Source organism: Olea europaea, chromosome 15 (assembly GCF_002742605.1).
Source record: "Olea europaea var. sylvestris chromosome 15, O_europaea_v1, whole genome shotgun sequence".
Taxonomy (NCBI): Eukaryota; Viridiplantae; Streptophyta; class Magnoliopsida; order Lamiales; family Oleaceae; genus Olea; species Olea europaea.
Genome location: NC_036251.1, coordinates 27,425,311 through 27,443,565, shown reverse-complemented (window position 1 = coordinate 27,443,565; position 18,255 = coordinate 27,425,311). Strand labels below are relative to the sequence as shown.

General features: G+C 34.9%; 2 protein-coding genes across 2 annotated transcripts; both read right to left on the bottom strand.

Moving 5' to 3' along the window:
* Window positions 1-709: 709 nt before the first annotated feature.
* On the bottom strand, window positions 710-5,511 carry LOC111410735 (probable sodium/metabolite cotransporter BASS2, chloroplastic). The gene is made up of 7 exons (XM_023041226.1): window positions 4,902-5,511; window positions 3,913-4,053; window positions 3,081-3,236; window positions 2,880-3,001; window positions 2,581-2,742; window positions 1,383-1,443; window positions 710-1,176 (listed from the first exon to the last, which is right to left on the bottom strand). The coding sequence occupies exons 1-7, from the start codon at window positions 5,307-5,309 to the stop codon at window positions 991-993; spliced, it is 1,236 nt and encodes a 411-aa protein (XP_022896994.1). The 5' UTR covers window positions 5,310-5,511; the 3' UTR covers window positions 710-990.
* A 6,360-nt stretch (window positions 5,512-11,871) lies between these two features.
* On the bottom strand, window positions 11,872-12,675 carry LOC111411492 (protein DMP5-like). Its single transcript, XM_023042015.1, has one exon. It carries the CDS (start codon window positions 12,457-12,459, stop codon window positions 11,872-11,874), a length of 588 nt encoding a protein of 195 aa, XP_022897783.1. The 5' UTR covers window positions 12,460-12,675.
* Window positions 12,676-18,255: the final 5,580 nt, after the last annotated feature.

The following is an 18,255-nucleotide window of genomic DNA, read 5'->3' as shown; positions in this document are numbered from 1 at the left end:
CCATGATCGGAGTCTTTGCCTTAGATCAGCCTTGGGTCAATGAGTTCCTTGACTTGTTAATTACCACTTCGAGAAGAACCTATTTGGAAACAGTCTAATACTTGACTCAACGGCTTCTTCATCCTTGGTCGTTATTGATATGGATCAAAAGGTACTGATAGAATACATTCTTAGGTTTGAACAAAGTTGAGGTTCATCATATTGAAATTGATATGTCAAGTCAATGTTAATATAATTTGAAAATAAGTAGTCCAGATAGAATCGAACTTCCGATCAATCCTAGTAATTGGCATCATATGGATGAAGATGTGAAAAGGGTAGAAGAATGGGATCTATTATGAAACATACATTGCATTTCAGACATATGATCATTACGCTTTAACTGAGTTATTCTATTCCACCACCTCTACACATGACCATGCAGCAACCTTGTCCAGTTCACATAAATTAGAAAAATCTAGTCCATATTCGACCAATAAAATTTCAACTGCCTCTGATTGATTTGAATGTTGGCCTAAACTCAAATTAATATAAAACCCACAATTACACCGATATTAAACCATGTCTATTGCTTAGCTTAACTGGGTTGTGTTTTTTCAGAATTCTGCCACTCCTTGATTATTCCAAAATAAATACTGCGATGAACTGATTTAAAGACCGGCTCAGTTTATATTTGTAGAATGTACGACTAGTCTGTGCCATGAATAAATGTATACTTAAAATCAAGTGGCTTCTTCGATAATAAAGGATTACGCAGAAATTCATATCACATTTTATGCCTTGTCAGAAACATTATAGTAAGGCATTAAGATAGGCAGTCCAAGTAACTATGAGTTTGAAGTGCAGTTGACCAGAACTCCTTATTGGGCTGGTTTTATCTAGCAAGAAGTCATTAAAATGCATAAAGTTAAGGCTATCGGCTACACAAGTAAAGAATTCGACTGAGAGAAGAACACAGTTCGACTACAAGCACGTTCTTCTCCGCCATTGTCACTCTTTGGCAACTTCGAAACTGTCCTTTGGATCAGAAGGATCAATGTATCTCCATATGAAACCTAAACTGCTTCCCATGATATTCATAATTACAGCTGACACTGCCGGAGGTAATGCCACCATTGGTGAGGTGAAATGAGAGCTTGCTAAAACCACTCCCAAGGAGGAATTTTGCATGCCAACCTGCAATAAATGATAAAGAAGGCAATTCTACTTCAAACTTCGAAAACTCCAATACATTGGGAGCCATAAACTAGCGGAAGAAGGAAGAATCCATGAGCTTCATCAGTATTTCAAACCTCAAAGGCTTTAAAATACTCGGAATAGTGCAAATCAAGATTGTGATTAAATCAAAATGAGGAGATGATATAACTCTAAACAGATCATACTTCAACAGATATTGCACGTCGTTGTGGCTCCTTGAATCTGACCAAAGCTGCAGATAAATACCTGCAGAGTAACATCAACTCACATCTTAAATGTTCTGCCGGGAGCGTGTTTAAGACTCTAGCGTGGATATTTTGATTGAAGTTCTATACTAATGGCAAAAGCAATCAACCAAACTGTCTTGATCCTGTATGCCAAAAAAGGTTGAATATAATGTTTTACATCAACACTTCATGCTTCTAGCGGCGACTATATATTTATGCAAAAGAAGTACATTGACTAACCTCTTTTCCAATTCGAAGTATATATTCATTTGAAAATAATTGTTATTTGGCAAGCACTAAGATACACTCACCTTTTATCAAATGCTTTAGGATAAGTTATTCAAAGTCAAAAGACCTGAGACTCAAAATTATACCAATAGTACTTCATGAAGAATCAGAATGTAAACCCAAGTAACCACATGTAACAAGCAAACAAACTTCCTTCAACCTCATTCACATTGCAATAGGATATAGAAATTGCCTAGGTCCGGTTGCGGTAGATTAGCAAGTGGAAAACAATTACGGTGACTTCAAGAAAGAAACCACAGCAATAACAATTGCGGAACCAGATAAATGAAATAGCAACCAAAGAAGGCAATACAGGCATAAATGGTAAGGTTATATCCCACATCGAATGAAGATGAAATTAATTTATAACATATATAAGTACTTAGACTATTACTCTTAACGACATTGACCTTGTAAGAAGGAATTCCAAGTTTTAAGATGGTACCAAAGCCCATTAAACTCAAACGAATAATTTGATTAGTCTATAGCTCACACGAGCAATCAGATTTCAAGATCGGGGTTCCTAATGAGTAACTAGCTTAAGAGGCGTGTTAAGGTTATTATACCACATCAAATTAAGAAAAAGTTAATATGACATTTAAGGATTTGGGCTACTCCTATAACAAGTTGACCTTTTAAAATGGACCCTCAAGTCCTAGTAAGGTTGACCTTTAAAAATGGACCCTCAAGTCCTAATAATAAATTGGCACCACTGCTATTAAAATAACAATTTTTATGCAAACTGATACTTTCAAGTCAATCAGCTTTACTACAATGGTCATTTTCCCATTTACCTATTCTTTCACCTGATAAGTAAGGACGCTCTCAGGTTCAGATCACTGTTAACAGAATAGAAAGAAAATCTTACCCCACGAAGAAACCTGCAAAATGCAGCAACACCACTGAAAGTATGATAACCCCCAATTCACTGGAGAGTATTGCTTTAGCTCGAAGAAGTGGAGACAGATCAGATGATAACAAAGCCCCAAAGGCTGAAGATCTCAGGAGAAAAATATTTTCCGAGAGCACGCTGAAAATAAGCAAAAGTACAACATATTGAGATAGATGGATGGGAGAAAGATTGGAAAGGTAGGAGAAAGAGGAGGGTATAGGAGTATCCAAAATGAACCGTTTAAAATAAGCAAATTATTTTTCAATGGCTAGGACCTGCTAGCAAGCAGTGATGCAGCTAAAACAGCCAGTAATGGTGCAATAGGCGTCCCCACTTTTACAGCTTCAGGAAAGGCACTTTGCAAATATGATCCTAGCAGAATTGGAGCGACAACAACCTAAACAGATGGGGCCATGACCGTGAGAAAATGCATGGGCAGAAATACTATTGAAAAGTTTAAGATAATATTGACTGACCTGCATGGTGCTGATGGAGATTTTCACAGCATTCACAGGAACATAAGCTCCTGCTAGAATCTTGGTCAAAAGTGGAGTGAGAATCACTGCTCCAAGTGTGGTGCATACTGTCATTACTATGGACAGTGGTACATCTCCTTGAGAAATTAAGGTAACCTGTAACACTATTAATAGAAGAGAGAATGAATTGAACCTTTAACCATTCACAAGTAAAACAGCATAATTATTGTCAGGTATACCCACAAGCTAATAGGACCCGTTCTGGAAATCTGAATACTTATCAATATGATTCAAACATAATATTGAAAAGGTCATAACTGTGGAAGTGTGGACACCAAATGATTATATATATTAGCAATTAACAGCAAATGCTACCGGTAGCCACAGTATTTTCACTGAGTTGTAAACATTGTGCCATCGAAAATTATATATAAAAACTAATCATAATATGGAAGAATCGGCCAATAAAATAGAGATGATAGATAATAAATTCCTTCTTGGTTGCAGAAGTAGAAAAGAAAATTGAGATCGAAAGATGGTACAACCTCACCCATGCGACTACTTGCTTAGTGAGAACAGCTCGTCTAACCATTTATAATTAAATTGAAGGTTGAAAACCCAGGGATAACTCATTAATAAAGAGAAAAAAGATGTCCACATAGGAAAAATTCAGTTGTTTCACCAGCTTCTTTAAATTAAGTCCTGTTTCAATTAATGAAATAGTTCTGACCCTATGCACTTACACAATATTTCCATACATTATAGTAGAAGCTAAAAGGAAAGGGGGAGACTGGACACGTAAAATGTAGGGGATGAAAAGGATTGTTCTTACCACATTGGATGCTGTACCTCCTGGGCAACAAGCGAGCAATATCAAACCTACTGAAAGAGACTCCGAGAGCCCCAAAAACTTGCTAATTGTCATTCCAAATACCGGCATAATTGTGTACTGAGCAGCACAGCCAAAAAGTATCTGATGCAAGAGAATTTAAAGATGTTGTGATATTAGAACCAGATTCCAGAAGCAGAAATATCTGTGGCTTGACATTCGTGAAACAGTTGGCCTTATATCAAATTAGGCCCAATTTGAAATAATATGAACTCTTGTCCAAGTGAGTAGCAGCATTTGGTTGTGTTTCAGTTTCGGATTTAAAGAGTTTAACGTAATGTCAATGCATAATTCAAAAGCTTCGATAATGTGACTTTTGTTAGTACTGAATACTGTATGCGCGCACGAACCAACTAAGCCTTATTTCCAATATGTTTGGATTCAACTAAATAAAAAACCAGCTAATCGTATCCACGGACATAATAAGCATAGCGAGCTGAAGGCCAAACTGATCTTATTCAATTGTTCACTAAAGAAATTCCCAAGAAACGAGAGGCATGGTAATCCGTTTTATTACATATTGACGACTCCTGTAAATAATAACACACTACAAATCAGAAATCACAGATGTAACCAAACTCTGAATAACAAATGTATGTAGAGTGTACACAATGCCTTCTCTTTGGCACTGGGAACATTATGGTTCATTAGTCCCAATGAGTAAGGGAATAAACAAGAAATGCAGGAAAGTTGTCCCAAATTAAAATCGCTCAAACTCTAAAATTTGAAAACATTGATATGCTATCCATTCTAACAGGTAAGTTGAAACATCTTCTATTATTTCTTCATTGGTCCAAGAGACCTGAAACCAACATAATGACATTTGACTACATAATAAAGTACGAATAAAACATTTAAAAAAAAAAAAAAAAACCCTCAAATTGTAAGATTAACCATCAAAATAAAAAGTGGCCGGATAATAAGAAGCTGACCGCAAGAGGCCTTTGCATGAACAAATTGATCAAGTCTCTGAGCTCCAAAGTTATCCCCATTGCTAACATAATGAGTCCAAGAGTCAAGCTATAAGACGTGGGGCCCCTTTTAACAAACCAAGAAAAAGTGGATGGTCTTATGCAAGCAACCACCCCTCCAACAGTCACATAAAGGGGATACAGGCTTGCTGCAGTGGCTAACCAATTTTCCCATCTGGTTTTTTCTGGAATCGCCCCCAAGAGCTCAAATTTTTCACTAACAGAACGAAATTTGGGAAATCTTGGATTTGATATTTTCGGGGTAGTGGAAATGCTAATCTGCTTTATGGGTTTGTAGAGTGGGATTCTTGGAAGGGTTTGTTTTGGGTATGAAGTGAATGGAGAAGTGAAGCAGAGAGACAGTGACATTATGAGAAAAGATTTTGTCTATACTGGTTTTTAGATTTGTTTGAAAGCGATGTCAAGGTTCGGAGAGATCGATGAGTGGTAGTGACGATGGATCTGCTGCAGAGCAAGACAAGGCTTGGAAAATAGAAATGCAGATCGCTAAACTTGTCCCAAAGACGAACGAATAATGCCAAGAGAGATTGATATAATAAGGACGGCGTATTAAATTGGAACTGTACTAGGTGTACACAATGGAGTTTCACATAATTCATACAGAATACACTCAAACAGGTGGGTTGCAGATTTTTTGGCAATATTTAATTTAGATGAGTCCCACAATTTATGTGAGAATCTGTACAACTTCTGTGATAATTTTTCTGTAAATATGCTTTTCCCATTAAATTGAGTCTTTAATGATTTTTTGGATTTAAAAAGTTTATAAGAATTCAATTAAGAATTTTTGAAACTCTCTAAAAGTCACGATGTATTCAATTGAGACTTTAAAAGTTACGATGTATTCAATTAAAAAAATTTAGTAGTCTCTAGACTTTTATAAAATTCTTAAACAAAAAGTATTCATATAAAATCATAAAATTCGTCTCTCATTAATTACGAGATTTTGAGGGATTTTCACAATATATATATATATATATATATTTTATTTTTTTATTTTTTCAAATTTTCTTTCCTTTAACCTTTCATGGGCATGTATGATTAAAATTTATTTTGTTATTAATTATATTCTATTTATCTTTCTTTCTCTCTTTTATTTTTTGTTTCTAGTTTCTATAAAAAAAATTAAATTAGATTCTTGTAACTTTTTTTTTCTTTTTTCATTCTTTTTTTATGAAAAATATCTATTTTTTATTAAATTATAAAAATTTATATGAAATTTTCATCATTAAATTTAAGTATAATGATTTTTATTTATTTTTAAAAGTATACTATACTAATAATATTGAATCATATATATATATACGTATAATTTTGATTATTATTTATTTAATTAAGGTTTTAAATTTTTATTTTTTCAATTTTTTTATTATATGGGAAGAAGAAGAGAAGAGAAAATGGGAATTCTGGGAACTAACATCTCGTATGTGAGAATTTCACACCAAATCCACGTGAATTCTATTGCAAATAAAAATTTAGAAAAGTATTTTGAATTCCATAAAAGTCTATAAAAATTTTAAAATAAAAATTCATAGAATTCTACGAACGACTTCCACTGATTCCATACAAATTTATAAAAGATCCATGTTATATATAAAAGTTATTGCTTAAAAAAAGTCCATCAAAATTTTCAAAAGTCTCAATTGAATACACCCCCTAATACTTTACATATAATGTTCAGGGCGGATCTAGGGTGCTCCAAGGTCAAAAATTAAAGCGTAATTTTAAAATATATATATATAATATTAATAAAAATAAGTTAATACACATTTTGATACTTTGAAAAAGTTCTATAATGATATCATTATATATATTGTTAAGTGAATTTTGCTACTTGTATAATTTTACTTACCATTACGTTGACAGAAGTTGAGCTGATGGTGAGAAAATCAAATTGAACAAAGGAAGCTAGTGCAAAATTAATTCGAAAGTAATTCAAATTATATTTAATCCGTAAAGATCCTAAAGTTTTTGACGTCATATTCCATTTAAAATTTCAATAAAATGATGTAAAATATATTAAAAAATTTAACTAGTAAAAATAATAAATATTAATGAAATAATTGAAAATTTTTAAAGAAAAAACGAGTTATAAATTTCTTTCAAAATGTACGTTGACGCATATTTAACTATTTTTGATATTCGTTTGAACCATTCAATATAACTACGGTATAGTTCTTGAAACGAGCATCTAAATGGCATAACGATTTGTGGTTTGGATAGTAGACGATTATCAATGAATTTTAAACATTAGAACATTGTCGAAATTCTTGAAATATTAGTTTGGACCGACCTACTTCAATGCGTCATAACTTTTGCTATTGTTGGTTAGTTCGTACACTATTAATAAGCAAAAAATTAGGCTATGAACACTTCAAAATGATATTAAGAATGCAATATTTTGGCCCCCCAGGACTCATCCCAACTGGCAAAGGATGGAGTTCCTCAAAGTGGGCAGTTCAGAGGTCGCGGGTTCGATTTATGGGGCTCTTGGAAGGCAGGATATTTCCTGGAAGGCAGGAGTTCCTTGGAAGATAATGCGCATTCATGGGTTTGACTCGCTCGACACTTTGGCAGTTCAGTTGGGGGGCTTTTGGACCCTGGCCAGTTTGGGGCACAACCCGCGGTTTACCTGGTCTGCGTGAAAAGGGGCTGGATCGTAGACCCCAAAATTAGTCGCTGTAAGGTGGACACCTGTGTTTGAAAAAAATGCAATATTTTGATTTCATGTGACATCCCGTAATGAATGCGTTATTAAGAATGTAATATTTTGATTTCATTTGACATCCCGTAATGAATGCGTCAAAGTAGAGTGAAAACAACTATTTTCTAGGAAAAATCCAAAAATTATGTGGGGTCACTTACCCCACATGGTTCTTATCAACACCCATTATGTCAAGCCATCCGTTAACATCTTTCTGGCAAAGTAGCTGATAAGTACGTTTGACACATGTATTTAGGCCACAAAACATGCAAAATTGTTTGCAAATATGTTGGAATATGGGATAATTCTATATAAATTATGTTTTGTAGGGCAACATTGATTAATATGTGGAATTTAGGAAAAACAAAGAAAATGACTAAAATGGAAGAAAATCAAAATTCATGGATCAAATTACTAATAGTTGAAAGATGACCCCGAAAGAAGAAACAAAGATGTGAAAGAGCCGAAAACCAATTTAGCAAAAATATGAAGTATTGGAAGAAGGAAAAGTGAGAAAAAAAGGTCAAAAAATGAGAAATAGAGTGACCAGAATGCAAAGAATGAATTTTCACTTGAGCTATGCTATGGCATAATTATGTTCTCCATGTGATTGCATGGCATGACTCAGGGAGTTCCATGTCTGAATTTCATTGAATTGGGCTATAACATGCGATTGTTCTATGATATAGCATAGTACATTTTTCAGATGAAAATTTTAGCTTTACATGTTTGATATTGAAAACATGTTTTTGGATATTAAATGATTTATATAAATTTTTTTCTCCACAATTATTGTATGATGATAATTGTGTGAATGTGAGGCCTTTTTTTGGCATTTGAAAGAAGGAAAATATACTTGACATAGTGTAAATCATCATGGAGTCTGATATGAGATAAAAATATACTGCTATGGTCTATGTGAATTTTTAAGTGTTCATAAAAATTCATGCACTCTTATATGTTCACATTCGTCATAAAAATATAGTCGGGTCATATATAAAAGTATGTTTAACATTACTCAAGAGATTGTTGAATAAAATAGGATCATTGATTTCTCAAAATTCAATCGTAGTGTCAAAGTGTAGGACTGAGATTAAAAATGATTATTATATGAGAATTCGCGATTCCAGTGCATTTCTCATTCATTAAAACACATGAATTTTTATTTAGTATCATTTATATTTAGTTAGTTAAATTCTCTCATAATTGCGTAAGTAGCTTATTTTAATTATAATTTTGTCACAAACAAATTCTTGTTATTTATGCTTTAATTAATGTCGCGATAATTAAAATCGAACTAAACCAATCTTTATGAACCGATATTTGGACTCAATTCCACTTTATTACTTATTAACGAATTATACGCTTTCAATAGTTTAAATCAAAATATATTTTCGTGAACAGCGGCATTATTCAAAACGAAATTCAAGAAAGGATTAATGTGGGACCAAATCATTGCAAACCAAGGGACTTTTATAACGAGACTTGGATTATATGCACAGCAGAAAATATATGTAAATTTTTTAAGTATTAATTCTTTAAAATAAATAATATTTTATATTCGTAGGAATAATCTAATGAGCACAGATACTCATGCTAAGCATAGATGATAAGTCATAAAAATTCAATGGTCGATTTTAAACTTAATTCAAATGTTGAGGCCCACCTTACATTTATTTGCAAATGAATTATATGACATGTTATCGACCTTAACATAAAATGAGTATCGATGTTCAATAAATCATTCCTGCTTTTATTTGATCCTTGCTTGGTGTAAATTAAAATTTTAATAAAGAACGATGAAATATGTGAAAAATTTTGTATTCCATAAAATATGTGGTTAAAATTAAGTATTAACTTTAATTTGAAACTAAATTAAAATTTAATTTATGTCAAACAGTACTAAATAATCTCTTGAAAATAATTATTTTTTAATAGGGAAACATTAGCCAAGAAAGATGGACTGTCAAGTCCGGCTTACTCTAAAGAACATGACCAGAAGTTGTAATTTGTCAAAAAAAAAAATAAAAAAAAACACAAAACGAAAAGAAAAACGAAAAAAGAGAAAATGCTAAGATTTATATTTTAAAAAATTAAATATAATAATAAATATATAAATTTGAAATTCTATAAGTTCCTTTACATCACACCTCAAATTGCACCGAACGCTTTCACTTCTAAACTCATAATGAAATGGAAGGGAATAAAAAATGTTTCATATTTAACCCTTGTTTGAGCCCCTTTTTTGGCTAGAATGTATTTAGAGTCCGTTTGATTGTAAAGATAGAATTGAATTGAAAACGAATTCTAGGGAATTGAATTGTTTAGAAATTATTTTCCTGAGAATTGTAAATTATTGTGTTTAATTGGTATAATTTTCCACGTGAAAAATGTTAAAATAAAAGTGTTTTTTGTGTTCGTTTGACTATATTTTACATGAAATTTGTCAATTAAAGAGATATATTTTACTGGTATTGGGAATGAAATTTGTTTTCATTGCAAAAACAAAAAAAAAAAACAAAACAAAACAAAAAATTCAAGAAAATCTCTATCTTTTGACGTTCGTTTGACTTTATTTTACATGAAAATTGTCAATTAAAAGAAAATATTTTTTTACAATAATTTTTAGAATTGGTTTCCATTACCAAAATAAATAAATAAAATGATACAGTAGACTAGAATTTGAATTCAAATTCCTTGAAAACAAGGAAAAGTTCAATTTCCAAGAAATCTAAAAAATTCAATTTCATGGTAAATATAAGCTATCAAACACTCTTTTTTGTGGAAGTTGGAATCCAAATTCCATTTTCTAAGAAAAATTTTGTTGAATCAAACGGCGCCTTAGTACTTTATTGGGACACGTGTGATTAAAAAAATAAGAAAAATTTTCAATTTACGTGTAAAATTATTTTATAATAAAATATGTGGTAGAAATGAATTTTTAAAAAAATGAGGTCAAACTAATGGTTGAACCTCAACCTTGAGGGCCCTCCCGCCCCTGGAGTATCGTGATAGAGGTAAATCGCGGGATGTGCTTCAGTAGGCCAAGGAAAAAGAGTTTGCCCGTACACTGGTGCCTACAAAGAGTCCAATTTCATATATTAGAAATCGAATCCTCAAACTGCGACTACCAGCAAGACTGAGATAACTTCACTCCTGTCCTTTGCACCACTGAATTATGTTCCTAAGGGTCAAAAAAAAAAAAAAATAAAAAAAAATAAAAGAGGATGGTGTCAAACTAATTCCCTACAGATCTCACCTAAGTGGCCTCTTCCTTGCGAAAAGTCACCATTCTCCTTATTCTGTCACTTGGAAATTTCCTCAAGTTAGTATGGTTGAATTTTGTGTTAAACCAAAACGGAGGAACCGTCCAACCATCATCAACCCGCAGCCGCCCCAAATGATAACGCACTCTTCACAATCAATTTGTGCATTTAGTAGTCAATTTTGACGTGCCTTTAGTAGTCGATAAAATTGATTATATTCGCATGTAAAAGTTTTTATATTCATACAAATTAATTATGCTCACTTAAGAGATAAACTCACTTGAATAATTATGAAATAAATAAATAACATATAAAGTTGATATTTTAAAATAGTATCCCAAATCTTAGTCCTTATTTGAACCCTATTTTTCCATCAAAATGTATTATTGAACAATTATTTGATCCTATTCCGACAACATATTTTTAGTAAAATAATATTACACGTAAATTTAAAAATTTTTCTTATTTTTTATTCACACATTACCCATCATAACACTATTATTAAATCCATTTTTTTTTCATGGAGCTCTTAAAGGAACAATTCAATCTAATTAAGATTTAAGCTAGCACACAATGACCAAGATTATTATGGTCAATCAAGCCATCATCATCTTGCGTGACACATTAATGGATAAATCTCACGTTGAATAAATATGAAACAATAAGCAACACATAAAAATTTTGATCACTCTTTTTAACAAGACTGACATTTAAATATGAAATCCAATAACAAACCTTAATTTGTGTCTTCTACAGACCCAAAACAAGGTTTCTGTCGATATTGTGGCTTATGCATATTCGGGCTCACAATAACTTGATTGTTAAATCCTTGTATGGAGTAGTTTAAAAAGTTGATTATTCTGATAAAAAGCAGTCAATCCTACGGAATGAACTGTGAAAAAGTGAACAGTAATTGCAGGTTGTTTTGAACCGACTCCATTTACTTTTCTTGATTACAACCATCTTCATCTTGACTCCCTATTCCGATCGGACCAATATCCAAAACCTCCTGAGCCTCATGCCCCGGCGTTGGATAAAAGCAGCTCGTCACATTCTTATCCTTCAATGCAACGGAAACAAACACGAGTACAGAACTAACTGCATGAACTCCATCGATGAAACTTAACCTGTACTTGCTCAGATCAGGAAGCGGCCCGGCGGCTGTTGCAGCTGGGTAGTCAAACAGCCATAGCCCTTTGAAGGTGGCAAACCCGTAGTAGATTTGACCATCCGATGATTTTATGCTGTCGGTGAAACATGCGAGGAAGGAGGAGAGAGCAAGGATTACAAGGAGGACGACGGTCATATAGCGGGTGGCGGAATCGCAGACGCCGTTGTTGGTGAAGATTGGTGTGAGGATTTGGAAGGCTAAAAGGGTGCCTGTTGGGAGGAGGTTGGCGAGGTGGGCTGTGCTTTCTAAGGCTTGAGAAAGAGCGCCCTTGGAAGGCGGCGACGGCGGAGGAATTGGAGTCTCGGAGGAGGAGGTGGATGGTGGATTAGATGATGACGGTCTTTGTCTAAGAGACATTGTTGACGATTTTTTGAGTAATTACGATGAATCGGTGCTCTTTTGCTGAATTTACGTTGTTGATCTCAAGTTTTTATAGATGTTGTCGAAGATGGTGGATTTTGGGAGGTGGAGAAGTTTCTCACGGCAAAGAAATGTTAGGTGTTTGCTTGAAGTGATGGCTATGGGAAGTTTCTTGTTAGTTGTAATTTGTCAACCGTATGTAGGTGTCGAAGGAGGGAACGTGGAGGACTTTGACTTCCAAGAAATGCGCTAATAAGAAACGCGTAATGGTTTTTTATTCATGTTATCGTGTCCGGTCTACCATTCAATCGTATTTGAAAATTGCAAAATTGTATTGTTATTTCCTAGATATAGAGTACAAATGAATAAATTTATTCATTTACAACTAACTCGTTTAGCCATGTTACTCTGCGATCATATACATCATAGGTACAAGATTACATTATTAGGTAGACTAGGCCTAAGTTTAGTGGTGGTACGTATCCTTACTTTATATGATTCTGTACGCTATGTTTGACCCTCGAAATTTTGATTTTGTTAATCTAATAATGCTAGTAAGAAACTTACTAAACCATTACAAAAGGCACATCTTTGACTTGCAAAAATGGCATGCCTAGTCCAATACCGACTCTGTAAAATTTGCACAAAGACGCATTCACACACCACCTTCACCAGATTTCTCTAAATTAATCTGTACAATAGTACGTATGCTTTGGATCAACAGTGTCACCTTCATGGCATACCCTTGTGTCAAGGACCACAACTTTATTTAGCCCATTGACACTATCGCAATCGCAGTTTGCTCAATTTCGGCTGGACATTATAAATATTAGTTTAAATTTGAGTTGTAATTTTTTTTTTATTGTAATAGTTATTTCAGTTGTAAAATAGTTATGATATTAGTAAACGTTTAGTATGATTCCTCGTTTTTTAAACGTCTGCTCCTGTTACTTAGATTTTTCTTTCGAATGCTATTATAGGGGGTATTAGTCATTCAAAAATCTTTCAAGCTCACTCGTGTCCGCTCCCTGCACCAGCAATTGTAATATTCTGCTTTTGTCAATTGTAATGTTCAATTTTCATCAATCAATGTTTAATTTACTTTCAATGTATTCAAATTCTCTGTTATAAGTTTTCTACAAAATTGTAATCAAATTTTCTTTCGTTCCAACGCGATCAAGAAAAGACAGAAGGTAGTCTAGCGGAGAAGACTACTGTCGCATAGTGTCCCTTTCTGTGCCAAGAAGAAAGGCACCCCGTGAAACCTTGTCTTGTTCTTGTGTTTATGTACATTAATTGTTACGCTTCATGTAATGAGGTTTTAAGAAACGGCCACGTGCCAAGTATGTAATAAGCAAACTCGAACCTACACTCCCCATCACTGTCCTACCTAACATATTCGAGTCCATTATGTAGCCAAAGTAATGTATTCTACCAAATTCCCACATAGATGCCAAACTCTTCATGAACAAGATGAAGTGATATGATCTGTTCAGCACCAGTCCGAAGTGAATAGGCTTCAGGCACATGAAGATACCTTTCCCAGAAGATTCTCCATTCAAGATTTTCTATAATTGATTGATTAACCTTTCTGTGTAGCCACCCTATCAAGTCAACTTGTCAGTCTATGCTTCATACGCTAGACCTAGGTTATAGGCTAGCTACTTTTCAAAACCATTTAATGTTCCTGAACTTATGACTGGTTGAATGACACCTATGACAAGGTACCTAGCCGTCAAGCAAGGGCTTCAACTCTACATCACTTACATTCGCACAAGCTACCATGAGAAGTCTTCACATACCATTAGCACTGTAAGTCCACGCATTATATCTATATTCATGCTTCAATTTGGAAGACCATTGCATTACGTTATCTCCCCGCAACTAAAGAGTTATCCTAACAATACAACTTTAGTTATGATAAAATACTCCATACCAAAGCGTCACCTATCCAATTGCAGGTCACCACATAACATGTGTAACACACCTCATCCTAAAAATCCATGCATTATATGAATATTCATACCTGGACTTGAGGTACTATTGTTACGCCTCATCCAACGAAACTCCAAGAAACTACTATGTACCAATTGAATCGGCCACACTTTTCATCACTATCATATCGATCTATGTAAGGCCCTTGGTAGTCGAAGTGATGCACTCCGTTGAATCCCATGTAGAAGCTAAACCTTTAATAAATGAGGTAAGGTGATACGATCTACTACAATGCCAATTCGAAGCAAATATGTTTCAAGCACATAAGGCATCTCCTCTTGAGGATCCTCCGCACAAGATCTTCTATGATTGATTGATGTGATCTCTTTGCAACAATGATCCTATTAAGTCAACTTGTCTAATTTTAAGATTCATTTTAAGCTTAAGACTGATGGAATGATGCCTATGATAAGGCACTTCGGTACTCAAGATGAGGCAACGTATCTCTTCATCCAACGTTAACTATTCCACCTCTTTTGCTATAAAGCTCACGCTTAGTGTCATTTGAATGTAATGCAACCATTCCACCTCTTTTACTATAAAAGCTCACACTATTGTCATTTGAAGGTAATGCAATTTTACATTCCCTTAAAAATATTGCTATCTCAGTTGTTCTCTCTTACAATCCTAGTGTTTATACACTAACGTAGTTAACGTCTTCAGTCCATACACACCCATATACATCTATACATGTTGACTTCCTTGACCGTCGAAGTGCTTATGGCCGTTTCCCTTACCTCCGGAGAAGGTCACATGAGTTAAAGGTTTATCCAAGCGTGCAAGAGCTATATGCGTGGACGTAAGTGAAGCCAAGATCCGTTGGCTATGTCACCCGTGCAGATACCTAGGTTAACATTAATCATGACTAATCCACGTGAACGTATTTGATCACACTGTAGAAGATGCCTAAAAAGCCTTAGGAATCTCACCTAATGCAGATGGCTCAATGAATAAAGAAATAGAATCTTAATAGAATAGTAAAGGCCACTCTCACAAATTGATGATCTAGTGCAGCCCCCCAATTGCCCTTGAGGGATATAATCTTAGATGGGCTCATATTGGTATAGAATATATGGTTTCTGTAGGTCTTGTATAAATGAATTGAATATCACTTTTGCTATTTTTTCAAACACTGTCTTGTATACTTTTCCCCCATTTGGACCATCTCTGCCTGGTGATATAAAACTTTGAAGGACTTCCTATCGTCTTGTTTGTAGGGAGGAGAGTATATGCTTTGTTCGCTTTTTGATACTTTACTGCTGATCAAAATTGTTAGAATTAATTCTGAATTTTCAACAGACGTTATGACTTATTTTGGTTTTGTAAAAATGTATACAAATTGTAAAAGGAGCACCTTACCTGTATTTAGATGTAAACTGAGTGAAGCAGATTGCAACCTGACTTTATAACTAATATTCCTATTAGTAAAATGGTAACATTAAAACAATAGTCTAACTATTCTCTGATTTTCATGTGTTCGCTCGTTTCATACGAATCAAAGTTTAGAGTCACCAATGGAGTCAACCTTGAGGCATAACAATGCTGCAGATATCCTACAAGTGCTAGTGTGTATTGCGCTCTGGACAGTTGCAACCTTGTCAGCCCCCATAATGGCTCGCATGTGTTTCCACTTCAGGTCAACATTGTGATCTTCATCACATGATTGTAGTTGATGCTCGCCATTTTCCGTTTTATTCATCTGGTTGATTCATCATAACTGCTAAATATGCCATGTATATGCCATTTAGTGCTTCCGCTACAACTGAGTTTCTTTGTGGTCTTGAATCTTTCCAATAAATTCACACATACTTAGTTCTGAGAGATTCAGCAGCAATTGGAATAAGAACTCAAGCCATTCGGAGAGAAGTTCTTGATGGACCCCCTTGCTACGCATTCAAGATGTGGACCAAAGCTGGTTTATAATGTAGAATCAGAGTTTTGTTTTGGTGGGTCTTGGATTCTAATGTTTATTGTATTTCATTCTAATTCCTAATTGTCTGTTTTTTCCTTAGTTTAATGATTCTTTTCTATTTGTGATGTGTGGTTTCATGTAAAATAGGTGGTAGCAATACCTGACATGACAACTAAAATAAAGAACTGTAGGTTCAGCTATGTGTTTAAAATATAAAATTGTTATCATGATCTTTACACGTAATAGATGCTCTATCTCATCAAGATTAAGATCACTTGCACTGATATTGATTGTTTTACATTTATTATACCGTACCACCTCAGCCACCTACAGCTACCAGGTTATGGTTCTTAACCCTTTCCAGCATTGCCCCATTTTAATGCGTCTGTTAAGACTAAATGCACTGCAAGTTGCCTCTACCTTGTCATTAATTTCTGACCACTGTTCCGATCTTCTGCCCTTCTGGTGTGGTGGTATTATAATCTACAATATAACTGATTACTGAAAGCAATTCTTATTTAAATCTCTCCCAGATTCAGTTTGTCACCACAACAATTTTAGGCATATGTGCTCAGTGGACCTTATGAATGGGAACTCTCTCAACCAATGCCCAAGTCTAGCTCACTTTTGTCTACCATCACAACCAACATCCAGCTGTAACTTTATATGCCATCATCCCCATCCATGGAACTGCCTCGCCAATCAAGCTCATGCCAATTGACACCTTCCCTAGTGCAAGCAGGCATAAATGTCCATAATGCAGGTACGTTTTGATGTATTGGATGCTTGCGCAATAATTTTGATTTATCTGGAAGCACCATTACTGTGTCCTAAGTGAGTCTGTCCTGGTAAACTCCAAATCCAGTCATTTATGGTCAATTTTATACATGTTCTACGGAAAATTCCAGGAATTCCGAGTTAAAATTGCCTTTGCCATTGTTTCTCATTCTGCTGGATGTAGGCCTCAAGTATTTGCAATAAAACAGTAGGTTATGGCCCTAAATTTTTTAGTTTATTCTCCATTAGTGGTAAAATAAATGGATTAAGCACATGACTCTTATGGTTCGCAGGGAGTATGGTAAAAATAAAACGCAAATTAATTTTCATATCGTAGTTTCCAATTGAGCATTGCATGTCTTGTATTTTCCTGAACAGGCTTGAACTGTATGTGTTGACCTCCAAAAATAGCTCCTCCACGTGGCCAACTTATAGCTACTCCACGTATTCCTCCCTGCGAAATGAACAAACGGTCAGGTGCACACGGCCGGGATCGACGGGGGTGGTGGCGGCCGTATACACTCCGACGGTCAAGTCAAGTTTGGGTGGTCGGAACAGTGTCCAGGGACTACACAAATCAATCAATAAAGGGGTAGGAGAATATATAAACTTGTTATGGAATGCTATGTATTGAGAGTTTCATTACCTTTGCCTCTTGCCAAACCTTGGGTATTTATAGGTGGTATGAACCGCTGGATGTGGAACGCGTGTGTACATCTGACGGTATGAAGCGTCTGCTCATAGGCGTCAATCAGCCGCGCTTGTAGAGTGGGCGGACAGTTTGTTTCCCCCGAGTTGAATTGACATAAAGTTGATAAGTCACATCAAATAGCCTTATGGAGACGTCAAATCAATTTAAGCCTTAGGTGCAGGACAAATCTTAAATTGGCGGCGGATCTTCTAACCGGGGTCCACTTGATCTCGACCTCGGAGGTGAGATGCTTCGGCAGATCAGTAGTAAAAATCGATATATCACTTCGGAGAAGCTTCGGGAGGGTCGTTTTCAGGTCAGAGTAAATGGTGCTGCGTAGGGTCTACTTGATCTCGGCCTCGGTGGTGCTTCGGTATCGAGCCGCGAATAATTGAGGCGTAACAGTGGTCCCCCAAAT